This window comes from Lonchura striata, chromosome 2 (genome assembly GCF_046129695.1).
Source record: "Lonchura striata isolate bLonStr1 chromosome 2, bLonStr1.mat, whole genome shotgun sequence".
NCBI lineage: Eukaryota > Metazoa > Chordata > Aves > Passeriformes > Estrildidae > Lonchura > Lonchura striata.
The window spans coordinates 32,804,204-32,830,666 of NC_134604.1; the positions used below are offsets into that span (position 1 = coordinate 32,804,204).

Below are 26,463 nucleotides of genomic sequence, written 5' to 3' on the forward strand. Positions count from 1 at the left end.
GGAGGGGAATTATGGGTTTTCTTTCAAGCTCTTTCCATCCCAGAGTCAAAAACTACCCAAATTACAATGGGGGAAAAGGGAGAGGAAATCTATATGAAACATCTTGGTGTCTCAGAGTAAATGTGCTATAAACATGCTAGCTAGTATTTGACATCAACTTCAAAGGCTTTTTATTCTCATTGTAAATACAAGAACAACTGGATTTAGTACCTGTTTTGTTCTCCATCTCCTCAAATGTCTAAAGATTTAATTTACAATTATTCCCTTTGATGTCAGTCTTGTATTAACTCCTCCTTGAGGCAATTAGCTTCAGGAGAGTACAAACTGTTTGATTCTATCTTACACTCTATGCAAGCCAAAAGCAGGAAGGGATCAGAGAAGACTTGAAAAGCTCACAAAGCTCACAGAAATCATTGCTGTAGCTCTAGCCCAGGACCACACCACCATGCCAGAAACACATCTTTAATCCAGATTTGCCCTCTGTGACACCACATTATAAACACGATTGGATTTTCCGTTTTAGACAACCCCTGCAAAATTCCTAACTTCTAAGAAGTCCTCCTTGCAATTCAAGTCCTAATTCTGACCAGCTGGACTTGCACTGAGCAATAGCAGCTGGTTCTGCTGAGACATACATCTCATAAATATGTACTGGAATGCATTACATCTCATAAATATGGACTGGACAGGCAGATATGAATCAGGCAGAAATGAGGAGAAACTGGGAGAGCTAGAACATAAAAAAGCAAACCATCCCTCAGCTCAGGTCTAGCTTACCCTGATCCCTGCCAAGCACATCTCTGAAGTACCAGCCTCCCAGACCATCACACATCTCCAAAAGGGAAAACACCTTACAGACACTAATAATGTTGTTTTTAACTGTGATCCTCCCCAGCAGATCCCAACTTTCTTTGGTGCTGACAAGGGTATTTTTCAGTAGCACCAAAGGGATGGTAGGAGTAAGTTTCTGTATCTTCAGCAGCAGTAGATATTGCTGGTGCCACAGCTGGCACAGCCATAAATTTACACCTTCAGGAACCTAAAAACTTTGACATTCACTCCGGTGAGCGAGGGGCAAAAAACTCCCGAAAGCCCAACACCATACAATCTCCAGATGCATTTTAGAGAAAACTATACCTGGACAGTTCTTCAGGTTTACAGTTAAATATCCTTTCAAGTAATGAAATGGCCTGATCCAGATCCTGGGTTCAGCCAGTCACCATCTAGGTGCTATGAGGTGTGCATGTGGGAAGAAACAAGCCTCACACAGAGCACATTTTACCTCTGCTGGAGCCCAAAGTTAGAGTGCAGCACTCCTTACATGTAGAGAATGGTCCCAGGCAGGAATACAGCCACAGGCAATAAAAACTGCATGTGAGATCCACTTTAAGGAGTTGTGAATGCATGATACAGCTGTTATGCTTTGGAACTCACTGCATGTTGAGCTCCCTTAAAAGGCTGCAGCTGGGCAACAGGGAAAGTGGCTGTGGAGACCCGCATTGAACCAGCTGGAGTGTCCTGGGCCAGACTGGCTCTTACAGAGCACTGAGAAACCTCCACCTTCTCCACAGCAGCTGAGAGTGGCCACACAAAGAAAATTTTCCAGGGAGCAAAGTGGAAAAGAAAGCAAGAGCCTCAGAAAACAGGGAGTCTTCAACTGCAGACAGAGTGGGAGGCTACTGAAAATAGCAGGGAATAGACATGCAGCTGGGTCACGAGGACAAAAGTATGGCAAATTTATTAGGACGCAGCCACAGAAGGGGACTGGGTAAAGTTTCTTGCAACATAAAAAGCTGCTAAGAATTTTAGACTTCAGAAGAAATAAAAGACAAAAATAAGCAAAAAAAACAAAAAGCAAGGAAAGAATCTGTGCTAAGGTGTAGGTGCTAAAACTGCTGGAATAGGGGAATTATTTTCAGATTAAAATAGAAAAAGGGCTATCAGCCCCTGCTGATCTGCATTCTCCCTGTTTCAAGAATTACCTCATCCTGCTTTGGATGATACTAAAACACTGCTTTCAACAGTCAGAGCTCTTCTAGTATTTTCAATATATTTACTTTAAAGAAAGAAACACAAACAAGATGCTTTCTCCCCTATATGCTCCCACCACAGAAAGAGACTGTCAACAGTGCAGAAAGCCACAAGACGGTGTTGCTGAGGTCTGCGTAGTCATCTTCACACTTCCAGCAGTTTCTCCCCAAACCTACACTTTTCAGGTGGAGAAGTTTCCTCTGGAATTGTTACCATTGTCTGATTTAATTATTCTTTAAGACGTCCTCTGCTTACTGCACTCTTTTCACCAGTACAGTACTTCATTTAAAAAATATTTAGTTGATTTGCCCAGCAGAGACGGAATATGGATTTTCCCCCAATCCAAGTCCTAATATGAGAGCACCCCAACCAAAGCTATGTACAGACTAATCAGTACATCCAAAACCAAACAAAGATAATGAGGAAGCTGAACATATAAACAAACACAAATCCTACAGGATTAAGAGTTTCAGGAATCAAAGACCGTATTTCAAAAAGCCTTTTCATTCTAACTTCAGATACATTTCCCCCCATATCTTCAATTCACATGTAAAAACATATTCCTACTCTCTTCACTTTCCATCACTTCAAATGAATGCACAGGCCTAAGCAGCCATCAGACGTTAGTCAGAGGATTAAAATTGTGGCAGTAAGAGAAAACGGCTGTTTAAAGGCAATAGTTCACAGTGGGTAGAAAAAACAGTCTCTACTTGGGTCCTAAAGGCTATTCAACTAAAGTTTTCAACTTACTCCACTGCAGCAGGTCAGCTAAACTGCTGAGACTGTTATTTCTATGCACTGTTCACAGGAGCTAAAAAGAAAAAACCAAAACCAAAAGGCAGAAAAAACCCCAACCTGTTAACAGCAGACATATTGTACCTACTACAAATTCAGGAGTAATAGGACACCAATTCTGGTCGCAGCTAGAAGATGGGTCTTAAAACTTAAGGAACAGGATCTAAATATTTTTTTAAACTGAAGAATCTAATGTGAAGGTTGTTTTCATCAATTCCCATCACCAGAAATCTTAGCTCCTCCTCAAATATAAGAGGAACATGAATTTATAGTCTCCCTTGTCCTGCTCAAACAGTGAATTAAAGACTAGCTTAAAAAGTGACTGAACACAGAAGACAAGAATGTCTTGATAGTTGGTTTGGTTAAAAGCACATAAAGATTCTGGGCTTTGCTGCAAATACCTTAGCCTTATTATTATGTCTGAAACCCTTCTGTCACTCTTATTTTGTGTCTGACAGCATCACATACTTGGCTCAGGCAGGATTAATCTTCCCCATATTTTCACTGTCAAAAAACAGTGTCACTGCTCCAGTGGAGTGACGTGATCCCAGCAGGACAGCAGGCGGCCTTAAGAGCTCTGCTAGCCAGGACCAATTGTGAATAGGGCTTTGCAGAAACAAAACGAAGTCCTAAATGAAGCCAGACAATGAAGCTGTAATCGAAGAAAAAACAGGAAATCGGGGAGAACTTCCCTCTGCCCAGCAGCAAGTGGGTTTGTGAATTCCTTCCTTTATGGCACAGGCCATTTAATGGGGTCTGACTTGGCACTTACAGCACACCTTTCAAGCACAGCTGTAGTTACATTTCCCCAAGACAGATATTATTTGCACCTCAGCAATCCCACTGGAGAGGAGTAAAATGTCTGCCTTGAACCATGCATTTAGAGAAGATTCAGTTCATACAAGTTTCAGGCTCACAGTTTAGCACCTTATTCAATATTTGCATCAGGGCTTCTGTTACCAGCCACCTACGCTGTAGTCCTGCATCCTCTACAGCTTTCAAGTGGATACAATTTGTACTGAAGATGCAATACACTGTACAGCTGCAAACTGCATAATGTTTCCATCATTAAGTGTCACTTGTTTTCACGTCTTAATTTGCATGCAACAGCCCGGAGTGAACCTTGGGTAGCATTAAGGCATCTCAATTAAACAGGAACAATTTAGTTTAGCTAATCAACCCTATTGTCCCAGGAAGCAAAAAGCTGAGCCACATGTACCAGTCTGGACGGGAATCACTGGCAGCACAGGTTAAACCTTGAGATCCTAGAGAACAAGTAGACAGAAGCTTTTTTTGCCACAAGGCTGTGCAGAGTGGAAGACAAGATCCCACAGCAAGTAACTGCTACCTCAACAATTTTTCTTTTTGCTTACAGATGAATCACCACCAAAGCTGGAGCCAGTACGTGTAAGTGGCAATGGATGCTGTTGTTTGAGACAGAAGACTGAATTTCAGACACAGAAGTATAAAAGGTAGATGGAATTCTGTAAGATTTATGACTGTGGGGTCAGGAATCATGAGAAATCTGTGGGGGATATCTGTGTGGTTATGGCTGTGTTTCAGTTTCACAGGAGGTTCTGACCCATGATGTGAAGCACTCTCACAATGATAGATTGTGGCAGTAATTTGGAGGTTATGGGAAGGCTTGACAATACTTGGGGAGAATTCAAACATACAACAGGAGAAGCTTGTAGGGAGGAACCTGTATGTACATGCTGGTAAAAAGGAGTTTCAGATATTGCTTTTTTTTTTTAAAGGATTATCTCATGATTGATTGTATTCTTTGTGTCAAAGCTAAAAAATATTTGAGTGTAGTAGTCTATCCTGAATGACCCATCCCATCTCTTGGGCTATTATGATCACATCATTTTGTTTACTAAGATGTTCCACCTCGCTCCGTTATTCTTTGTAAATTTTCCACAGCACCAGGGATAGAGCAACCTCATCAGTACAAAAGGTGCTGATTAATGCTCAATAGCAATAAAAGTCAATGTATCTGTTTAACTGTCTAAATTATTAGTTGAAACAAAGGATTGCTATATTAAAAAAAACCCACAGAAGTACATTAAAGGATTCATGAAAATAAATATTTCCTCTAACCTTTAATAACTCAATAATTGCTTTGAAAAAATAAAAAAAACAAACCGAAACAAACTTTATGCAACCCAACTTACCTCAATTTGAAAGAGTTCCCCAGCACCTTCACAGTCATTGGATGTAATTATGGGGGTATGAATATGCACATATCCATTATCCTGGAACAGAGAGAACAGCAAAGTTAACAAGCTGTCACCCTGAAGGATGACATCAACCAGCACACATAACTAGGCCATTAGCCCCCAGCCAGGACAGCACATGTAGTCTTTTGAGTAGCTTCTGCCTTACAGGGGGAGATGACAAACTAAATGCTACCATGATTTACAAATCAGTGTTTACTACCTGTGCATTTTCTTCCAGGTTTCATAACCAAAAGAGATTTATGTTATTACTATGAGGTTTTGTTTTTTTTTTTTTTTTTTGCAATGTCCTGTCTCCACACCATTCCCCTTTTTTCTCACTTTCTCCAGCATTTTTATATCTTTGGGCCATTTAGATCAAATTAACCCCTAAGACCTTAACACTTTGTTTCTTTCAGCTTTTTAGAAGGCAGTGGTTAGGCAAAGGACATGCTTTGTGTGCTGCATTAAGAGAAGGTCAAATATGTTGGATGACAGAAATCACACACTGGATGAAAGAGACCTTAAAAACACCCAGTCCTACCTTGCATCTTCTACGATACTGAAGTCAAGCTGATTTTAAGAGACAGGGTATGCCCTGGCTTGGTCATGTTCTAGATACCTGCAGAATTACACATTCATGTAATAGCTCATAAATCCAGTAGAGGCCTCTGAAACCAATAAGGCTGAATGAAGAGAGCCCCTGTTCTCTGGATTTCCCTGCAGTGCAGCCATAGGCTTTTAAAACAGTTGCAACCCAATATTCAGTGGATGGATACATCTTAGCTTCACAGCTTTTACCAGAATAATGCAATTCAGTCAGTCACATGAGAGGTCCTGGTCCTTATCACCAGCTTGTTAAGGAACTAGGAAGACAGGAATAGTATTTACTGCCCACTCTGAGAAGCAAACTAAAACTAATTTGGAATGAAAACCTCATATGGACATGCAATGCATTTTGTGGGAGTACAGTAACACAACCAAGAGGGAGCAAAGTCCCTGCAGTCAGCTCTAGGCTACCTTGGTTACAGGTACAAAGACCTTGGCTCCTCACTGGGATCCAGTTACCACACAGAAGGAAGTCTTGGATCCAGAGCTACTTGCTTTGCCTGGAGAAGGAAGTTTTAGTCTAGCAGTACAAAATGCAGGCCTCTGACACAGTTCCCTGCATATTCAGAGCCCTGCTGGTTACATGGCCTCCCAGCTCTACAAGAGATGTTTGAAAAATGTCTAAATTCCTCATACAGTTGCTGTAAAGAAGCACACTTCACATAGAAGATCCCTTACGTGCTTTGGAAAGTAATGCAAACTGCACAGATCTGAAATAAGAGAATCCCCTAAAAGCATCTTGGATAATTCCCCTTATAAAAGTTTCTAAAATAATTCAAGTTGCACTATTGGCTCTCACTAACCTGGAACTTAATGCACAGAATGGTAATTGCCATTCACAATGCAACTATCTTACTAGGAACAATGTTTCTATTCCACACGGACCACAGTTCTGAGAAGATTTAAAGAGGACATTTTAGCTTTCAACATCCAAACCAAAGGCACTTGTCACTAGTCATTCATCCCTGGAAATGAACAGGCTAAAACAAGAGAGGTTTTTAAAGTTACAGAGGTCTTGATAATTTTGTGTAATTCAAACAACTCCACTTGTTTTCTTCCACCATTAAGCTCCTTAGAGCTTTGCCCAGTGAAAATGCTCAAATTATACTTTGCAGCTATGGTATGTTCTGACATTGTCAAGTTGGAAATTGCAATATTCTTGGGATGATGCAAGTGGCAATTTTCAGACTTCCTTCCATTAGAGGTGGAATAAAACCACAGACTTTCCTGGTGCTAGGAGAGTTCTCACACAAGCTTTTGTAAGTATCAAGTCCGGGACCAAATCTTCCTTATTCCTTTAAAAATAACTTTAGTGTAGCTGCTGCTGCTAAATTGATGATAGATTATATTTTTTAATAGAGCTGTGCTCTTGAGCATTGTAAACAGGAAGGTATGGCAGAGCGTGAGCAGGATCTGGCTTGGAGAAGCAAAGCCTGTATAATAAGGTGGTTTTGTAGCTTGGCTGCCTGCGGTGTCCAGGTTTGGAAGCACAAACCGTTGTAGGCAATGCCATCTAGCGGCTCGACACCGGCACACCCTGATTCCCAACACAGCTGGCTTCTGTCTTAGCAGCAGGCACAATCCTGAAACCACCTGCTTTACCTGACATGGGACCCCCTCCACCCCAACAAAACCCACAAAACTCATTCAAACGCCAGGCAATTCCACACAGGCAGTTCTTGGAGCAAGCAAGCCTTCTTTGCCACTGCAGGCAACAAAGACCAGTAAACCTGGAACCAGAAATTGATCTCAACATTTTTAACCTGTTCCTTGGGCCACACTAATTATTATATATTAATTTTGTCATCAGAATTATCTGAATATGATTCTATTCTATCTAAAGCCAGCTTATCTAAAACATACTTATTTACAGGAACAGCTTTAAACAAAGGCTCAGGCGTGCTAGAGGACTTGCTACCTTTCTTTTTCTAGTCACACATGGTCTCTATGTGACATGTGGCATCAGAGCCAATTCACTGCTCTCCTGCCTGGACAAAGCCTGTGCTGTACCCACAGCTTAAGAGTGACACACCCAGAAAACACAGGTGGTTCACACCCATCAGTTTCAAATGCATCAGACCAGGAGTCTCCTAATGTCAGCCAACAGCATCCACACAGACTTGTTATTGCAGTAAGAGGCAAGAACTGAGAATAACATGAAGCTCTGAGTCAGTCTGTCTGTGTTCCTGTATCACAGATTTTTCCATGTGGGAGGAGGTTTCTGTCCAAGGACTACACGGTCACTGCAGAGGATGGGTTAAACAAGATCATATTCTGTTGTGTTCCACAGACCACACACTTGCAGGCAATTATACTGCAACTCTGTGAAAGGGCTAAGTAACAGGAAATGGGTGGAAAGACACTGACAGGCCACAGATGCACTAACCGGATCACAAGCAACAGTTTGGCCAAGGCCCAACCAGGCTCAGGCCTGGAAAGAAAACCACTGTGTGCAAAATCCATACCTTGCAGGCAAGATGTCATGCTCCTTCCTGCTCCTTCCTCCTAACCTGCTCCTATAAAGCCAGCCTGAGTGGAACCTTCTACTCGAGAGGCTCGGTACAGAAGGGTTTACCTGGAAGAAGGAGTGGATGCCTGCAGTGGCTTCACTGCGGATTCGCAGGAGGGCACCCAGCGTGTTGTTCCTGCAGCGCAGGTGAGGGAACTGTCGGACATACTCCAGTGGGTGCCTCTCCTTCATTTTCAGGGGAAATGACTGAAAACAACAAGGAAATCAAAGTAAGAGGATGAGAACTTGGGAGTCCATGCAGTTTTATTGCTATTCACAAATGCCATCTCTCCCTACTAAAACTCAATCACCATTACAGAGCACAGAGGAACTAGATGCTTCTGCCTATCTTTTCTGGTTATTTTGTGGTTTTTTTACAATGCTTTCAGCAGAGCATGAACATGAGAGGAAGTATTAGCATTATAAAACACTCCACCTTTTGGATGTTGAGCCCTCCTGAAACCCAGTTGTTCTCCTCACTGCAGTAACAGCAAGCTGTTTCTGAGTGTGCCTGTGACAGATACGGCTCTTCCAGCCACACAATGTGGACTGTTTTGACAGTTCCACCATTTCTCCAATTCATAGCCAAGCTGGACATAGCAGGTAAGCCACCTGCACAATTAAGTGCTTCAGGGTGGGACAAAGGCATACTCCTAACTGTCAGCCTGTACACCTTTTCCATGGAGAAATGGCTCTGTCACAGAAATGAGCTTTCATGGTTATCCAGTGTTTCTCCTCTGATGCACCCTACAGACACTGCTGACAAATCAAAGTCTGCAGGACCACTCAGACTTAAAGAAATTTCAAGCAGGCTTTGCTGGGTTCTTGGACCTTCAAAAATTGATTTCCAGCAGTCCTACCCCTCCCGCTATAGTGACATACCCAAATATCACAAGGTCCCACCACATGAATGGTTTCAGCTTGCAGCTCCATGTTTTGCATCCTATGAGGACTTTTGACAAGCTTCCCTTGCACTTCCACTGCACTTCCAAAGGTCAGGTCTCTAAGCAAGAAAAAAATAACAGCTTAACTAGGCGCTGATACAACCACATTCAGAAGAGAGATTGCTGTTAATTTAGCTGGATTACTTAGGATCACAAGAGATGCTGTAGCCATAGAGCCTAACCGACAAATGAAAAATTATTAAATGCAGAGGTGGGAATGGGAAGAGAATTACAAAGCTATAGAAGTATTTAGGCCAAAGCAAGCATGTTGGACAAGTGGGGAGAAAAGTGACAGGTTTTTATTAGAAGGATCTCTTGGTGGAGACAAACACAGTTAGTGAGTCCCTGGCACAGGAAAGGAGGCCTAAGCACACCCCTCCAAGCACATGTATTTCTCCAGGTAGGTCCATTCAAATGGACCTACCTCTTTTCCAGGCTGGGATCAGCAACCACCTGGAGGCTTTCCAGAGAACTCCCATCATTTATGTGCAGGAACAAAACTTCCTTCTGGGATCGGACAGAGCGAACCCAGCCCTAGAGATTAAAGAAAAAGAGATTTGTTATTATTTGGCAGGAACTCCTTGTACTCATGCTCTTCTTCCAGCTGAGCTGGACACACCACTTCAGGCCTACTTCAGCTTTTTACTGAAATCAAAGCAAGTGTATATTTAGAGACAAAAAAAAAACAAACCAAAAAGAGAAAAAAGTTAAGTGTCAATTTTTCTTTTGACTTCAAAGCAGAGAGAAACAAATCCTTAGGTAGAAAGCCTTCTGAGGCAGAGTCTCTTCCTGAGAACAGTAAGGATTAAAAAGATGTACCTGCATTTTTGGGAAGCTGAGAATACAGAAAGCAACAAAGTGCTCTGAAGATGTGAAGTGTTTTGGCAAAGTATATATTCCTATCAGTGATGTCCCTTCCAAACTCTTCTTACTAAAAGAGGAGAGACCAGTAATGCACTAGTCTTCATTACAATACGTGTAAGACCATTCTGATGGTTTTCAGTATCAGTTTTGTTGGTGTATCCTTGTAGAAAGGTTCCAATGTTTCAAATCTTCACATCTGTTCACTAGTGGTTTATGTGCCCTAAAATGCTGGACTGCTAAAACAATGTTGCAGCCAATAGATTCACATGAAAAACTACGTATTCATGCAAAACAAAAATAAAAATTATTGCCTTGGATATTTCTCTTTTCATCTCAAAAACCAAGACTGCTTCATTGAGCCCATGGGAAAAAGAAAGCTATTAAGAAAAAAATTTAGAAATACTTTGTTCAGTTTCATGAAAAGAATAAAACTAATGATACCCCAATTCATTGTAACAGCTAAACAGGAAAACTTACTATGTACAGTGCAGGCTAATGTCTTAATTTGAGTTTTTTAATGATATATAAATTTTAATTACTTTTTAATGGGAAATGTTAAGTCAGTACCAAGACAGCAAGCAATAGTAATAGCATGCAAAATGTAACTCCCATAGCTGCTTCTCAGCTAACCAGAGTTGAGACAAAGCTGGCCTTCAAAGCAAAATTATCTGCTGGGGGCCTTGCAGATCATCTTCTAACAATATTGTAGAGAACAACCAAAACCAGTGCTGATTAAACAACCAAACTGCCTCTTTTCCAATCAGTTTTGTATTTTTCTTAACTGGAAGGGACCAAATAGTCCCAATAACGTCAAAGTGAACAAAATGCTTTAGGGATTTTTTACCAGACAAACCAATGCAAATCCATCTACTTCTGTCACCCAGTCAAAACAAACCAAGAATTAAACAGCACAAGTAAAGCGTGTTATAGTTTTAAGAATGACTACTAACACAGGCAAAGCATTACACAGGCTTGTATAACGTGCTTTCCATATTCCATGTAAGAACCATGGAAGATTTTAAAGACATGAATCTAGTGCATCAGACAGGGTAAACCACCCCTGCAGAGTGTTCCACCCAAAATAAACAAGATCATCTGGGCATTCTCTTATTTGTATGGTGAAAGTAAAAGGTATTTCCTACAGTAACATGCCTGAAGCTGTTGTGCTTATCTTCTGTATTCCAGGGAATCCCCAGAACACACCATATGTATGTTTTACTGGATGCATCTTTAATGCATAATGGCAGATATTTTTCCTCAGTTTCCCCCTCCACAAACACTCCTTAACAAAACACAGCAAAAAATGAACAAAGAAACTTTCTCAAGAGCTTTTTTTGACACCTCATCAAGCTATTCTGAAATCTAATAAATAAGAGGTGCAGTCTCGCATCCTGCAATAGGAAGTAAGACATACCCACAGGTGTGTATTGGAGCAGCAGAAGCTGTGGCAGCAATGTTCTGACCACTTCACACTTTACCAGAATGAATGAAAAGGGACAATCCTGACTGTAACCACTAGACTGCACATTCCAACAACCTGGCCATTTTAAGGTTGGATTTAAGCCAGATGGGATTCCTAGCCCATTTTAATACAAAATCCCCATACTTTGCTAGCGAAGGGGAAGAACAAAGCAGCAAGGGTCTGGAGGACAGGGAGGGGGGAGGAATGACAGCACTGCAAATTTTAGCATCAGTTTATTCTAGCTTGCATAATTCATCAAGCTACATCTGAAAAGAACCAACACCAGATGAGCTTCTTCCTACCCTATTAGGCTTCACCTGTTGTGTGAGCAGGAATACCAATGTGCTACAAACTGGTTTTGGGTCAGTAGAATCACAGAAAGGCTTGAATTGGAAGGGAACTTAAAGGTTATCCAGTTCTAACCACACTGCCATGGGCAGGAACACCTTCCACTAGAGCAGGTTGCTGTAAGTCCCATCCTGGCCTTGAACATTTCCAGGGATAGAACAGCTACATCTTCTCTAGGCAAGCTATGCCAGTACCTCACCCTCCTCACAGTGAGAAATTTCCTTCTTATAATGCTAAATCTATCCTCTTTCAGTTTTGTATGAAACTCTTACGAAGTTCCCCGGTCCATTTCGTATTCATCCAGAAATCCTGACAACGGGACAGCTCTGCATCGAAACAGGGACTCTGTGTGTGCAATCACTGCTCTGCCACTTGGAAACACCAGAAAACAGGGGAACACACATCCTTATGCCAAGGAAAAGTGCTCTACAGCTAAAAGGCCCATTGATTCCAGGCTATCCTGGTTCACAAGAGGAGCCAAATACAAACGTCAGTGGAAGTGTTATCGATGGTTGTGACATAGCTCTAAACCTGCATGTACGCGGCACAAGACCTGTGAAAAAGCTTTAAGAACAGCCCGCAGGCTCTCCAGCACAGAGCCGGTGACAGAGCCAGCGTACACACATTTAGTACACCCCAGCACAGCGACAACACTCCTCCCGAGCGATCCCCGGAGCTCCTCCGGCTGCGACAGCAGCGACCTGAGCGCGCCCGGCGGGAGCGCACCGGGAGAGGCTGGGCACGGCGGCGCGGCACAGCCGGGAGCGCAGCACACGCCCTGCAGGGCTCCCGAACCCTCCGCTGGGCTCCCGAACCCTCCGCCGGGCTCCCGAACCCTCCGCCGGGCTCCCGAACCCTCCGCCGGGCTCCGGGCCGGGCGCACCGGGCACGCACCTGCACTCTGACCGCCTCCGCCGCCTCCCGCGCCCCCAGCGCCTCACGCACCCGCAGCCGCACGGCCCGCGGCAGGGAGGCGCAGCGCCGGAGGGCCCGCCAGCCGCCCCGGGCGCCCAGCATGGCGAGACCCGGCGGGGCCGCTCCCGGAGCCCGGCCCGAGCTCGGCCACCCTCCCTCGGCTCCCGCCCCGCTCCTGCACGGCCCCCACGTGAATCGGCCCGCCTCCCGCCGCCCCACGTGACCGCCCGCCCAGCCAATGGCCGCCCCGACTGTCCCCGACCAGCCAATCGGAACAGAATGCGCCACTCAGCCCACCTATTCCGCCGCCCGGGCGCAAGCGGCCCTGGGAAATGTAGTTCCTCCAATGGGGTGTCGGCTCCTAGCGGGGCACGAGGGAATTCGATCCCGCGATTGGCAGGAAGGATGCTCCCTGATTCCCGTGCTGGGACACAAGGGATCCCCGTGGCGGGGTAGGGTATCCTCTTGATCTCTGGGACCACCTCAGCGGCAGCGCGGTGGTTCTCAGGACCTTCACCTCTCCCGTCCTCCTGGGCTTTTCTCATAGCCCTTCGATATTCCTCGCTTTTCCTGACAAGAGGCGCAGGACTTGGATCTGCTCTGCAAGCTTGATGACGAATACGCTTTTTCTCATTTTTCTTTCTGAGGCTTATGCCCCTCTGTCCTTCCAGCTCATATGGGTGGATGGTGAGGAGCAACCATCAGGGTCTCCAGCCCTGCAGGGAATGACTTGGCCATAGAGGTGGGCTTAAAATCGGACATGACCCAGCAACGTGCTCTTGCAACCCAGAAAGTCAGTTCTATCCTGGGCTGCATCCACAGCAGTGGGGCCAGCAGGGCGAGGCGGGAGATTCTGCCCCCTGTTCCTGTGAGACCCCACCTGGAGCATCCAGCTCTGGGGTCATCAGCACTGGAAACATACGGACCTATTGGACTGAGTACAAAGGAGAGCACAAAGATGGTCAGAGAGCTGGACCACCTTTGCTATGGAGACAGGCTGAGACAGTTGGGGCTGCTCAGCCTGGGGAGAAGAAGGCTTCTTCCTACTGCAGCCTTCCAAACTGAAAGAGGGCTTATAAGAAAGAGAAACCTTTAGTGCAAAGTTAAGGGACAATGGTTTTAAAATGAGAGTGTTGATTTAGATTGCACATGAGGAAGAAATCCTCTGCTGTGAGGGTGGTGAGGCTCTGGAAGAGGGGGTGCCCAGAGAAGCTGTGGCTGCCTCAACCTTAGAAGTGTTCAAAGCTGGCTTGAATGGGGCTTGGATCACCTTGGTCTAATGGAAGGGCCCCCTGCCCATGGCAGGAATGTTGAAATTTGATGGTATTAAAATATCCCTTGCAGCCCAAAACATTCTGTGGTTCTATGAAATGTGTAAAGTCAGTGCTGCTTCCCCATGCTGCCCAGCTTTTGCTGCTCTGCTGGCTGATTTTGTGCCTGTCCCTCTTCTGCAGCATCAGTGCAGGGAGGCAGCAGCTGAAAACGCCTGCTGTGCTTGTGGTCAGAGGCTGCCTCATTGCTGGGCTTTGATCATTGGAGCATTGTGTCATTGTGGGTGACACAAGAGAGCAGCAGTGGGATGCCCCAGGGCCAGGAGGTGCTGGGAGGCAGCTTTGGTAGTGACACTGCTTGTAGGGAGGCAAATCCTTTACCTTGCTGTAAAGTCCCAGCTAAGAAAGGAATTGATGCATTTAGAAGAAACAAGCAGGGCTTATAGGAAAGAGAGAGGAAAGCTTTTTTAACTTGCCCATGTGGTTCTTTTTATCTGTGCATGAAAAGCTTCTTGTCCTCAAAGTCCAAAGCTGCTTGCCAGGGCCTTCCTTCACCTCTTCTTTTGCTCCAAATAAGTCAATGTCCCCACCCCGGGCTCAGTCCTGACCTGAGCTCTGACCTGCCTTGAAACACCATCCTGAGGAATTAGAGCTGCAGAGCAGGACCACAGACATAACCAGCTGGATGGGAAAGACACTGAGAGGTAGCACAGGAGACGTCAGGGGTGGGGTACAGGGAGGGGAGGTGGAGGGAGGGATAGAAGCACATCCTCAGGCAGCAAGGACAGCTTTGCCAGTATCTGAGCTCTGTGCCACTGCATGGAATTGTGCAGACTGCCTGGACACACATGGGTTACTGCCTCAGAGCTGGATGGGAACACAGGGGCATGCATGTCTTTGTACTCCTGAGTGAGCACAATTAGCTTTATTTTAATGCCAGTCACCATCCCCTCCTGTAAGGGCCAGCACTGAGCTTTGTTGTGTATTGGAACACTGCTGTCATGTGGCTTCTTAGAGAATCACAGTGCAGGAAGGAGCTGGTACAGCTGCAGTGTCAGGCAGAGACACAGGATGTGAATTGGTAGGAAATTAGGGCTCTGTTGTTCAGGGAACTCCTGGCTAATGTGAGAATAAGCCATATATGCAATGACTGCTCACTGCATGTTATGTGTTCTCTGTGCCTGGTCACACATGGTGCATTTATTACTGCTGTCAGCTATAGGTTTTTTTCTCCTGTTCTGCCATACTGCCCAGAATATTTTTTCCAGGGTTATTTGACTCATTAAACCCTCTTCAGGACAAATAAGCAATTAATTTAAGGAAGTATAGAGGGTAGCACCAGTGGCAATGTCTAAACACGCCAGGAAAGGGGTAAGGTCCTTCCTCTCAGACTCATCGTGCTCCAGGACCACCTGTGGGTAAGGACATAACACAGGAAACTCTGGCCTCACATGGTTTTGGACTGGACTTGAACTTTTCTCATCCAGCTGAATATCCTTCTCTATAAACACCAAATGCTATCACTATAATTTTGGGGGAAGTGGAGGTGAGACCGTAGTCAAATCTTCTGTTCCTGCTGTCATAAGTGGTGGGGCAGCCACTTTGTAAATGAGGGATATCAAGAGTAACAAAGAGAGAGGTCACAAAGGCTGTGGGTCTTGCAATAGGGTGGAACAGAACCATGACACCTTAGCATTACTCCCTATTCCACCTCTTGAGTGGTGGGGGTCACCTGGCCTTCACCTGATAAACTATCCCCCCCAGGAATCTCATAGCCACACATCTCATGGAATAGTTCATGGAAATCCCTTAGCCACACATCTCACAGCACAATCTCAGGGTTGTAGGCCTCAGTTCCTATAGCTGCCCATCTTCTTTTTACTGCTGGATGCTGTCCCCACTGGCCAGTGGTTTGGCAACATCAGAGCCACAAAACATAGCCCCCGGGATGACCCCAGATCTCAGGTTCTTTGAGTAGGTCCTTATGGGTCAATGTAGTGCTGCATAACTCACATCACTGCTCCTCTCTGGTACACAGACTGGGTGTTTTGGAGATGTTTTAGGTGTTGGCAAAGACATGTCTGTGTATGAATGTAGATTTAATTCCTTGCCATGCAGAGCAGAGCCCTTCTAAAAGCTTTCCAGAGAGCATTGATGCTCTTTCTGGATCAGAGTAGTAATGTCAGTCTGGGCTGGGAAGCAGGACACCAGTAGTCAGGGTGTCTGCAGGGAGGGAGGTTTAAAAGGAGAAATAATGGTTCTTCTGTGCTTGCATCTGGGTTTAGGAGACATAAAATGTTTCTGGTAGAAGCAGAATTTGTCTTCTAAGACGGTCCTTCATTGAGGGAAGAAAGACAGAGGATTGAAGGTGAATGTGGCTGGGAAATGTGTAATGTGAGTTCATGTAAAAGGCAGTGCATTTGGATCAAAGGATGCAGTGACAAATGGTTTGAAGGAGTAATATGTATGATATCCATTCCTCCTGTTGCTAGGAGTGGTTCCTGAAGAGATCTCGCCAGCACTCTTCATCTCTCTCTTTTTTAGTTGAACAGCAAAAATTTCTCCCTTTGAAACAGAGTGTGATGCTACCCCAGTGAGCTGGTTTGTTCTGCAGCAAGGTTTTATACTTCTGAAATGAATATCAAGTGCTTCAAAAATGAGTAGGAGGAGATGGACAAAGTTGTGTATGAGGACCAACTCCTAAATGAAAGTTAATTTTTCCAGATCCTGGTCATTTCGGAAGTCACACTATCACTGTGGCCCAGGGTAATTGGCTGGAAATGGGGAGATGAAGAAGTGTTGGGAAGAGCTGTTCCTATCTCTATGGGGATGGCAGAAAATCAGAAGAGATATTTTGAGGGGAAGCAGTTTCCATGCTCAGACCTTTACTCTCTGGATTGTTCTTTCAAAAGAAATATGCTCTGGATCTGCTGTGAGCAAAAAGGAGGCTGGAATGTTGGGCTTTGTGCTAGCTTAGTTCATGGTGGTACTGTCAGAAGAAAAAGAAGTGAATTATTCATGAGCTAAGTAGAAACCCATTCTTAATGGGGCTGCAGAAAGGTATTTAAGACCTGTAAAGCTTCACTAGAATTTAGATTTACCATGATAATTTCACTGGGTTCCCAGCATTCAAGTGGATTTTATATCATCTAATCTGATATCCATAGAAGCCAGTGATAGCTTTTAATTTATTTTAACTGATGTTAGATTGGGCTTTCACTGATGAGAAGTCATTTCAGAACTATCATCAGTTGCTGAAAGGTCAGCCCAGTTCTCTGAAACAAAGTCCTACTTATGGTTTCTTATGAGTATCAAATTAGCTACTTATTCCCAAATGTCTCCACATTGCTTTGATGCAGACATATTTTGTAAACTCTGGAAGCAAACACGTTCATACAAAAGCATACACCATATGTATCAGTTTTCCAGCCTGCCCAGAGGCTGAGCTCATGGCACCTGTGTTGTTCAGAGCCCTGCATTATCCAAGTGACAAATGCTTTGGGTAAGTCTCCAAGGTGATCTCAGAAAGTAGATTCCTCTGTTATGAATAAATCCTTTATGAGAACAGCCTCTGGCAGTGCTGCCATGGCTCTCTGAAGGTCAGCTGACCCCATGGACCTTGGCAGCTCTCTGCTGTGGAGTAGCATGGATGAACATGGAAATCACAGGGTAATCATTCAGGGCTGTGAATAAGGGAGGCTGCTAACAAGGAGCCTGAAGGAGCCTTTCCTGCCCCTCAGCCTCACTGGCACAGTGACTGGCAATGCTCAAAGCCTGTGTGAGAAATTCCTCCACCCACTCCTGCTCTTTCTTCCTGCAGGGCTGTCCTGCTTTTCTACTGCAGCCATAGAGGGAGTTGACATGGAAAGGGACACACTGCTGGGTGATTAAGTCCGCAGCAAACCTCTGAATCTCTGTGTGTCTCTCAGAGTTAAAAAAACCTGTTGCTCCCTGCTTTTTTCCCAACACTATTCCTTTCCTACTAAATGTTGTCCATGTTAGCAGGTCGTTGCCTTGTCCCCTCTCAGAAGAACTGTGCCTTTGCAAATTGGCAGACTTGCAGATTCAAGGGTAGTCTGAGGGACTGATGCTGGCCACTGAGGCTTGGATGGAGACTACTCCTGCGTTAAGCAGCAAGAGGAAGGCTACAGCTTCCCAGCCCTGGCACCTACCTGGAGAGAGAGAAGGGGGGAGTACACAGTAGTATTCCAAGGAATGTTTTGTACTTTGAACGATTTATCTGAGGGTCTGAAAGGATTTAATAACTGTGAACTAATTAAGCGTACTAATTAACCCAGTGTTTAATCTCAACTCTTTGTTAGCTTTCTGTGCTGCTGAAGCAGAGATGTAGTCCCATATATCATGACATCCAGCCACTTTGCTTAATTGTGATTTCTCTGCACATGGTGCAGGCACTGAGCCGCTAAGGTGATGAGAGGAACACGAAAGCCCACGTACAGGAGAAAATTAGAGGGCGAAGCAGCCCTGTGTGACTAACAACCTTGAGATTATTTCCATGAAGAGGATATTGACAGCCTAATTTGTTTCCCCTTCCCATTATCACTGGTTTATTCTCTTTGATGCTGCTGTTTTGCTAAGGGAGGTGGAAACAATCTGCGTCTGGGCAAATAATGACAAAATGTCCATGTTATTCCTTTGTTCCATCCTTGTCACTCTGGCTCCAAGCTGTTCTGCTGCAACCAGGAGGAGGATGCTGCTTGCTTTCACCTCTCATAATACTTCCCCATGGGCTTGCCTTTCCATGAGGGTTTATACTGATGCTACTGGTACTATTTTCATGCAGAACCCACAGAGCCAACTCTCACAGAGCTCCATGAACTGTTTCCTCAGTGCCACAGAAGAAGCGGCATCTGAAATGAATTCCCAACTCAATCCAGAAGTAGATCAGAAGCAATGTGATTTTCCTGCTTTCAGGGCTAAGTAATTCTCCTGGTTCTGGAGCTGTGGGAGACCCTTGAGCAGGCTGGTGGATGTGGTAGAACCAGGAGATGGTGTGCTCCACAGCAGAAACAGAGACAGAGGACTTAGAAGATTGAAAATCCTCATACTCATGAGGGCCATCGTCCCAAAGCATGAGGATCATCATCCCAAGATTCTCTCCTTGTGGATACAGTATTTAGTGGGGGACATCTGAAATCCTGTCATTGCTTCTTTTCACAGCTGGACTGAAAACTGTGCTTGGGAAAATACCATGAATCCTGGATTGCTCAATCAAGGGCAGAATAATTGGCCCAACATCACTATTTAAACCAGCAGCTTCAGTTTGTACTCAGCTGTAACTCCATCTCCACATTGTTTACTTATTACTACTCACATAAACGTGGGATGGAGGCGAGCTTCTTTCAGGTTCACAACCTCAACTTGCAGTCACGATTCCTTTAGGAGCTACTCACTTAAAAGTGTCTGGAAATGAGTCTGTGTGAGCAAAGGGTCATTAAATTAGCTGAGAAAACAGGCTGCAGTGGGAGAATGTGGCAGTCACCTTCCTTGGAAATCACCAAGGGAAAGCTAGGCACAAATCTGTATTGAGGGTGTCTTAGGAGAAAGAATCAGACCTGCCAGGATATGGGGAGAGGGGGGAGATGACCCACTGGGGACTTTTTTTCTGAACAGAACAAGCAAATGATTTTACAAGATCGACAATCCCCCAGTGTCTCCTTGTGCAGCCCGATGCAGCCAGCGGAGGAAATTGGTAACTGTACCCAGCAAGCCTGTTTTTAATTAACAAATAATTATCTACAAATTGCTGTAATTATTGCCTTGGATTCCAGAGGACAGGGACGTTAGTGCAAGATGAGCAGAGTTTCCTTGCGAGTGAAATATTTTCCCTGCCTTATCTACAGAGCCCTGCTGCTGTGAGCTTTGGGGACTCGGCAGCGCTTTCCTTTGGAGAAGGTGATAAAACATCTCGGGCTGTCTGGAAGGGGAAGCATGCTAGAAAAAGAAGGGCAGTTTCTTACATTTATCAGGTTGTCTGTCCTCATGCTGGAGTGGTTTGGGGGATGCCAGTTAAGACATAAACTTCATCAATGATGCCGGGAGGACAGTGCTTGCATATCTGTAAGCCAACAGGGCAAAACAAGCATCCTGATTTTCAGTGAGAAAAGGATAAATCCAGCTTTAGAAAAAGATGATTAGTGTTAATTCAGATCAAATGGAAGGCATGGAGTATCCCTGAGCCTTTAGCACTGGAGGATACTGGTCTGGAGAGAGTGCATCAGTGGCCATGACCACCTTGATTACATTTTGGAGAAAGAGTACACAGAGCTCGTCTACCTCTTTTTCTTCAGGTTCTGCTGCCAAACCTCATGGTGGATACCCACAGCAGCCACTTTTTCATGGTTACAAAGAATCTCTCCCATGGTAGCCTAAGTACTAAACAGAGAGATGTTTATTGTCCTGCAGGACTTACACCCTTTCAACAAGTCTAGCGGGGAAAATCCACTCCAGTTTGCAGGAAAGACACTGAAAGATAGCAGTACGTCCTGGCTGGATGGGCACAACCTGCTGAAGAGTTCCTGAGCCTAAAGTTCAGCCCTGCTAGGTGTGTTTAATCTCTGAATTCTGATGCTTCCCAAGAAACTTAGACTTTTTTTTTTTTGTCACTTATAATTGAATCCCTCAATGGGACCTTGGCCCTGCCCTCACCCTCATCCTGCTTCTAACAGTGGGACAGCATAAAAGCCTTTAATCCTGCTCAGAAATATTTCCTGAAAAGACAAAAATGGCAGCTGATTTTCTTCTTCTTTATGGGCTAGCAGGAGGAATTTGTATGCATGAACCTGTGTCCCTCCTGATGCCCAGTACAGTCTCCAGTGTTGCCCGGTCTCAAGGAGCTTCATGCTCTTCAGAAGCCCTGAGGTTTGAGCTCCTGGAATGAGCTCATCCTTTCAGAGTTCACACTGGGACCTCATCTGGCACAGAAAGACAATTCTCAATCATTTCAGGGCTTCTTGTCAATCGTGTGTGTGAAAAATTGCCCACTGTGAGAGCTGGGTCTCTGCCCTTAGTGTGGTGCCCTTAATGCTGGAACCTTTTTGAGAATCAGTAAAGCTCTTGCCTTGTTCAAGGCATGGCTGTGGCTCAAATATGTGATTCTAACAGGAAAACAAAGAAAAATACACCATGTTTTGGTGTTAGGATTAAGAAGTGGTTTTTGTTCTTTTTTTTTTTTTTTTTTCCTTAACATGTATTCTCTCCCACACACTGTGGCCTTTAAATAAATGGTTCCTAATAAATGGAAATAGTTTGTGGACAAAGAAGCTGTCATGAAGAATGATTGATTGTACTTAATGTTTTATTTTCAAGATTTGAAAGGAAATCTCTGAAATATCCTTTGGCAGGCCTGTGAACCTAATGGAGTGATTCATAGAGCTACAGAAGGAACAGAGGGCTTGTTACCAGCAGAGTGGGACAGTGTTGGTTGTGTTTCCTACACACTTCTGCAACACAGCTGGAAAATACTGTAGGGGAAAGACAAACAAAGGCAAAATTCAGGTTCAGTTGCTTCAGGCCTGCTGACAAGAGAAAACCTAGGGTTTTCTAATGACTGTACATCCATAATGTTTAAAAAGCAGAGAGAGAAAATCAGCTCTTTGTTGGTAAAACATTAATTTTCTTTCAAATTGGAGTGTCTGCCGGATATTGTGCCCAGCATCACTGTGGTGTTCTGTACCAGCCAACTTTAATGCCTTTGGAGTGTTCCCATGGGAAACCAGATCCTTCCTGTTGTTTTACTGATCTGCAGTGGTGAAACAACTTGTCCTAAATCACAAAAAAGGTCAAGGTCACACATGTGATTTGAACTCTGACCTTCTGATGTCTCCTTCTGTGTATGCACCAGCAGCTCTTGTTTTTCTCATGCCTCATTTCACTCCAGATAGTTTCTCCTGCCTTCAAGCTCTCCCAGCTGCCAATGATGCTCTTTGCTGCCTCCAGTGTGTCCCTACAGGGGACATGTCCCCATGCAGGACATTTTTCTGGAAGGCTGGAGGAACTCATCACTATGTGTGAAGGAAGAGACCAGGTCATGGTCTCTTCTCAAAGTCAGTTGCTTTGTGGGCTAGCTAGTTGGAGTTTTTCCCCTGCAAAATCAACAAAAATGAGGATAGGAACAACAAGGTTTCAGGAGAAGTTTTGACATGCTCTCCAGGTGAAAGCCACCTCCCAGTTAAGGGACAGCAGTCATCTTGTTTAACTCTAGAGTGCTGCCATGCAGGTGTCTGCATTGGAGATGTTCCCACTCTCTTCACAGCTATTTGCAATAAATAAGCCCCTCTAGGTGCCCCATTCTGAACTAAACATCTCTAATAGCCTAGGTGCATGCCACAGGAGTGGTTGTGATGGCACCCTTGGATGGTGAAGTCTCCGTGGTTGGATGTACCCATTAGAGCTTTTTTTGCTGCAGGCGATCCTTGAGGAGTCGGATCCACCCTGCAATGTGAGGGAGAGATCTTAAAAATATCTCTAGTAGCTTTGCATGTACAGGTGAGACCTTACTGCTGATAGTGAGCTTCAGGTGTTCAAAATGCTCAGTTTTTTTCTTCCAAGGCACAATTTACATTGGCATCTCTTTCACCTCGATTTTCCTTCTTTTTCAGTTACTTCTTCCCTTTTGTCACTAGATGACAGCAGAGGACACACATCAGGGACTGCTCTGAATCCAGGGCAGGCACCACTTCTGTACCAGGAAGTTCATGGCTGGGTGCCCCAAGGCATCCCGATGACTTTTAATAACTATTTACCTACTTATTTATCTGGCAGATTATGTACAAATGCTGTATTAAGTCAAATCTTAGGCTTTTCGTGTGAAGCTACTTGAGTGCATTTTCATGCTCCATCGCTTCCATCATCCCCATCCTATTTTTAAGACTTTTTCTCTCACATTTACTTGATGCCTTTTATTTTATACTTGGCTTGTGATCTCCAAATCCATCTTATTTAATCCAACAGGAGTTCTCACAGATATAAGCAATTGGAGCACACTGCAACAACTTGCTTCTGTACAATGCTGTCAGACATAGAGCTGAGCTCCCAAGAGATAGGTGGTTCCTGGAAGCAGGATTTCTTTGATAACTGGAAATTGGCACCTAAATATGAGCATAAATACTTTAGATAGGATGGATAAATGCATGGATGGATGGATGGGTTTTAGAATGCACAGTAATTATTTATTGGTGGAATATGGGTCAGATAACTAATATAGTTAGCTAAAAGGTGAAATGGGTGATTTAAAAAAATAATTAATTATAAATAATTCTGTTATCAGGAATACCCTTACCAGATAACAAGAAAGAAAAGGTATGGATTTTTGACACACGATTCTACCAAATGGGTGATTTCTGTGCCTGGGGTGCCATGAAAGAGGCTGATTCAGACTGTGGTCTAGCAGAGAGCTCTGCATGAGCACATGGGCCTTGTCTGATGATTAACTGAGCCAGGTCTCTGATCTCTACAAAGGTATTCTGTGGGGAAGGTATGATCTATGTTCCTAGCAAAGGCCAGGACACTTTAGGAGACATTCTGGTTGATTTATTCATAGTTTCATAGGAGATTCTGCGACAATATTTCACGAGGAGGATTTTCATTACAAAATTCTCAAACCTACATCCCCAACAGCAATCTTCAGTGCCTGCAGCTCTTGGGCATGGTCCAGGATTTTGTTCTTGTCAAAATGAGAGCAGAGGAGATACTGAGACCATTTGAATCTTTCAGATATTGCAAAACTAGAAAATGTATCTCAAGCTTCTTGTCAGTGACTAGAAGCTTACACATTGATTCTTACAGAGGTTGTTGCCATTGCCTTTGTTCTACCTGCACTGTAATTTATAATCTCAAAGGCAGTGGTAACCTGCAGATATGGGAGTCCTTCATAAGCAGTCCTGTGCCCTGTGCTCCTATTGGCTTGAGGCATGCAGGATCACAGCCCTAAGGAGCTGTTGTAGTGCATCATGATGGAAAAACTAAAACAGCTGGCATTTTCATTTCTGATCACTCAGTCTCCGTCCCACAGCTGGATGAAGGACAGAAGAGGATATTGTTTCTTTGGTGTCATGCTCTAATTGTTCCTAGTAGATGGAACTTTTTAGGGGATGAGACTTCCCAGTTCATTTTAACTGTGAAGGGAGGGGAGGAGAGGAGGGGGAGGGTGGGGAGAGGGATAGCATGGGTAATCTGAGAAAGATATTTAAGCTTTGGCAGCTGTAAGTGAAATATTCATAAACAATCATGCAAATACCTAATTTCCACTGATATTACTGATGTCAAATGCTTCATCCACAGATTTGGGAGCTGCCCTGTCCCCAGGCTCAGGTGGTGGCTGATGGGTCACCGTGAGAGTCTAACTGTGTTTGGGAGCATGCCCATCACCAGCAGAGGACCTTGAACATCACTTGACGTGTCCCAGAGCACAAAGCAGTTCCTATGTGAGCCAGTTAGGATCTGTCCATCTGTTTCATGTCCTGTTTTAAAAACTGTGAATCAAGGTAAAATCCAGCCTGGAGGTGACAAATATCTAGGTCATCCTGGCCATGTCCACAGCTGGCAGGGTGGAGAAGGGAGGGGAGAAGGGTGGCACTTACTGATGAATCAGAGTTGAAAGCAGCCCTTTAGAGACACTGGTACAGACTGAGTGTTATAGATCAGCTACTAATGACCTAAAACATTCACCTTGAGGTTTAAAGGATGACTTCTAAGCCTTGTTACTGCAGGTTTGGGACTAAAAGGGGTCCTGAAAAGTCCCCACAGGCTGGCCCTCAGGAGAAACAGCCTGCAGTTAGTCAGCTACGTGTCTGTGGTACCAATTGAGCTTTTAAATCTGGAAGCATCTGCCCCAGCAGTGATTTGATTTTATGCAACTACTCTCATGCTACCCTATTACTAAGCATGGCACTAAATCCTTGCACATCAAAGGAACAAATAAATCAAGCAAAACTGCATAAGCCACTCTACATTCAGTTTTGGCAAAAGGTGCTTAGACAGCCCTGGGGGCTGCAGTCCTCTAGCTAGCAGCAAAACTCACATAAGCCCAGAAGCAGTGCAGTTTTTCTTGCACCACCAGGCAAACAGCTTGCAGCTGAGGCTGGATTAGGGACTGTCCTGGAGTCAAGTGGTCCAGAGTTCTAGTCCTGAATTTGATTAAATTTTCCATGTGGATTGAATTAACCTTTTTGTGTTTCTATTTCTGGCTCCATATTTTATCCCCCATCTTCCATGAGGATAAGGCTTTTTAGTAAAGATGAAAAGGCTTTGCACTTGTTAAAGATTCAGGTTTACCTTTTGCTAAGCCAGTTTGTTGGAGTTCCTGGTGTCAGTATTGTGCAGAATTTGTGTACAATGTTACTCTTAATATCCTTTATTTGTACTCCTGATCATACAAGAACTGATGCCTTTTGCTGCTCTGCAGGCATTGGTAGAAAAAGGAAATGACTTCACAAGCTCAGCAGCTGTTCTCACTCCCTGGGGCCACGTTCCAACACAAGAGCTGTCATTTTGCAGCACACACTGAGGGAGAAATCCCTGGAAGAGGTCACTCATTTGGGTCTGACGGGTGACAAGGGTGGACAGACTACTTGAAGGCTGGGTAGAGGGTGAGGCTGTAGGGGAGAGGATGCTGGGGTGCCTGTGGTGGAGAAAATGCAATGGAGAAGTTGGTGTGGCTAAGTGATGGGGTGAACGTGTCACCGCTGCCTGCACTGATGATCGAGGCCCAGGGGCTGGCTTAGACTGGATGCCCACTAATGACATGATTTGCATTCAGTCAATTCAGTCTAAGGCTCATTGCATTGCCCAGGTGGCAGCATTTAATGCAGTACAGAAGTTATGGATCTCCTGGAACACCTGAAAGAAGGCTGGTAAGTCCAACTCAGAGTCAATGAGACACCTATACAGTCCTAGAGATTGGGCAGAGCACCAGAACAATTCAAATGCACTGACCAGATATGTGTGAGCAGGCAAGTAGAACTGCAAGTCAATACACCCCATGGATAACAGGGAATGGTTCAGCCTGCAGGGAAGCAAACACCTACACCTGCATGGCTCAGTTGCTCTCCCAACTCCACAAGTGCCCTGATGAGCTCTTCACTTCAGCCAAAACTCACGTGTGGCTCATGTAAACATTGCACATAGACACAGACATGTAGGGATTAAACCAATATCTGGGTTCCTCCTAAATCAGATCCTCCAGGAGTAATGCTGAGATCCTCCACAGCAGAAAGGAGGGATCCACTCTGGAGGGTGACCATACCTCTTGTATCAAAAGGGGGTAAGAGTGGTGTTCTCAGGGGATTTGTTCTTGCCCCAAGATGGGTTCTCATTTGAGACTATCCAGGTTAGGAGAATTAGGGAAGGCCTAATATTTCCTGCCCAGAGCCCTTTATACTGTAATTTGCTAGATCTCTTCCTGCCTGAAGTTCTCTCCATCACAAATCTAATTCAGAAACTCAAAGCCTCTATCAAATATACCAAACCTCTTGTTCCA

The 26,463-nt window shown here is 44.5% G+C and overlaps 1 protein-coding gene across 2 annotated transcripts in view; it reads right to left on the reverse strand.

Annotated features, from left to right (window-relative positions):
* NARS2 (asparaginyl-tRNA synthetase 2, mitochondrial) overlaps positions 1-12,795 on the reverse strand; it is a 48,565-nt gene extending 35,770 nt beyond the window's left edge. For both annotated transcript variants that reach the window (XM_021533847.2, XM_077781303.1), the window contains exons 1-5: positions 12,673-12,795; positions 9,529-9,638; positions 9,043-9,163; positions 8,227-8,367; positions 5,001-5,081 (exon numbers count right to left, since the gene is read on the reverse strand). In XM_021533847.2, the coding sequence (XP_021389522.1) occupies positions 5,001-5,081; positions 8,227-8,367; positions 9,043-9,163; positions 9,529-9,638; positions 12,673-12,795 (576 nt within the window). The remainder of the gene's footprint in view (positions 1-5,000; positions 5,082-8,226; positions 8,368-9,042; positions 9,164-9,528; positions 9,639-12,672) is intronic.
* Positions 12,796-26,463: the final 13,668 nt, after the last annotated feature.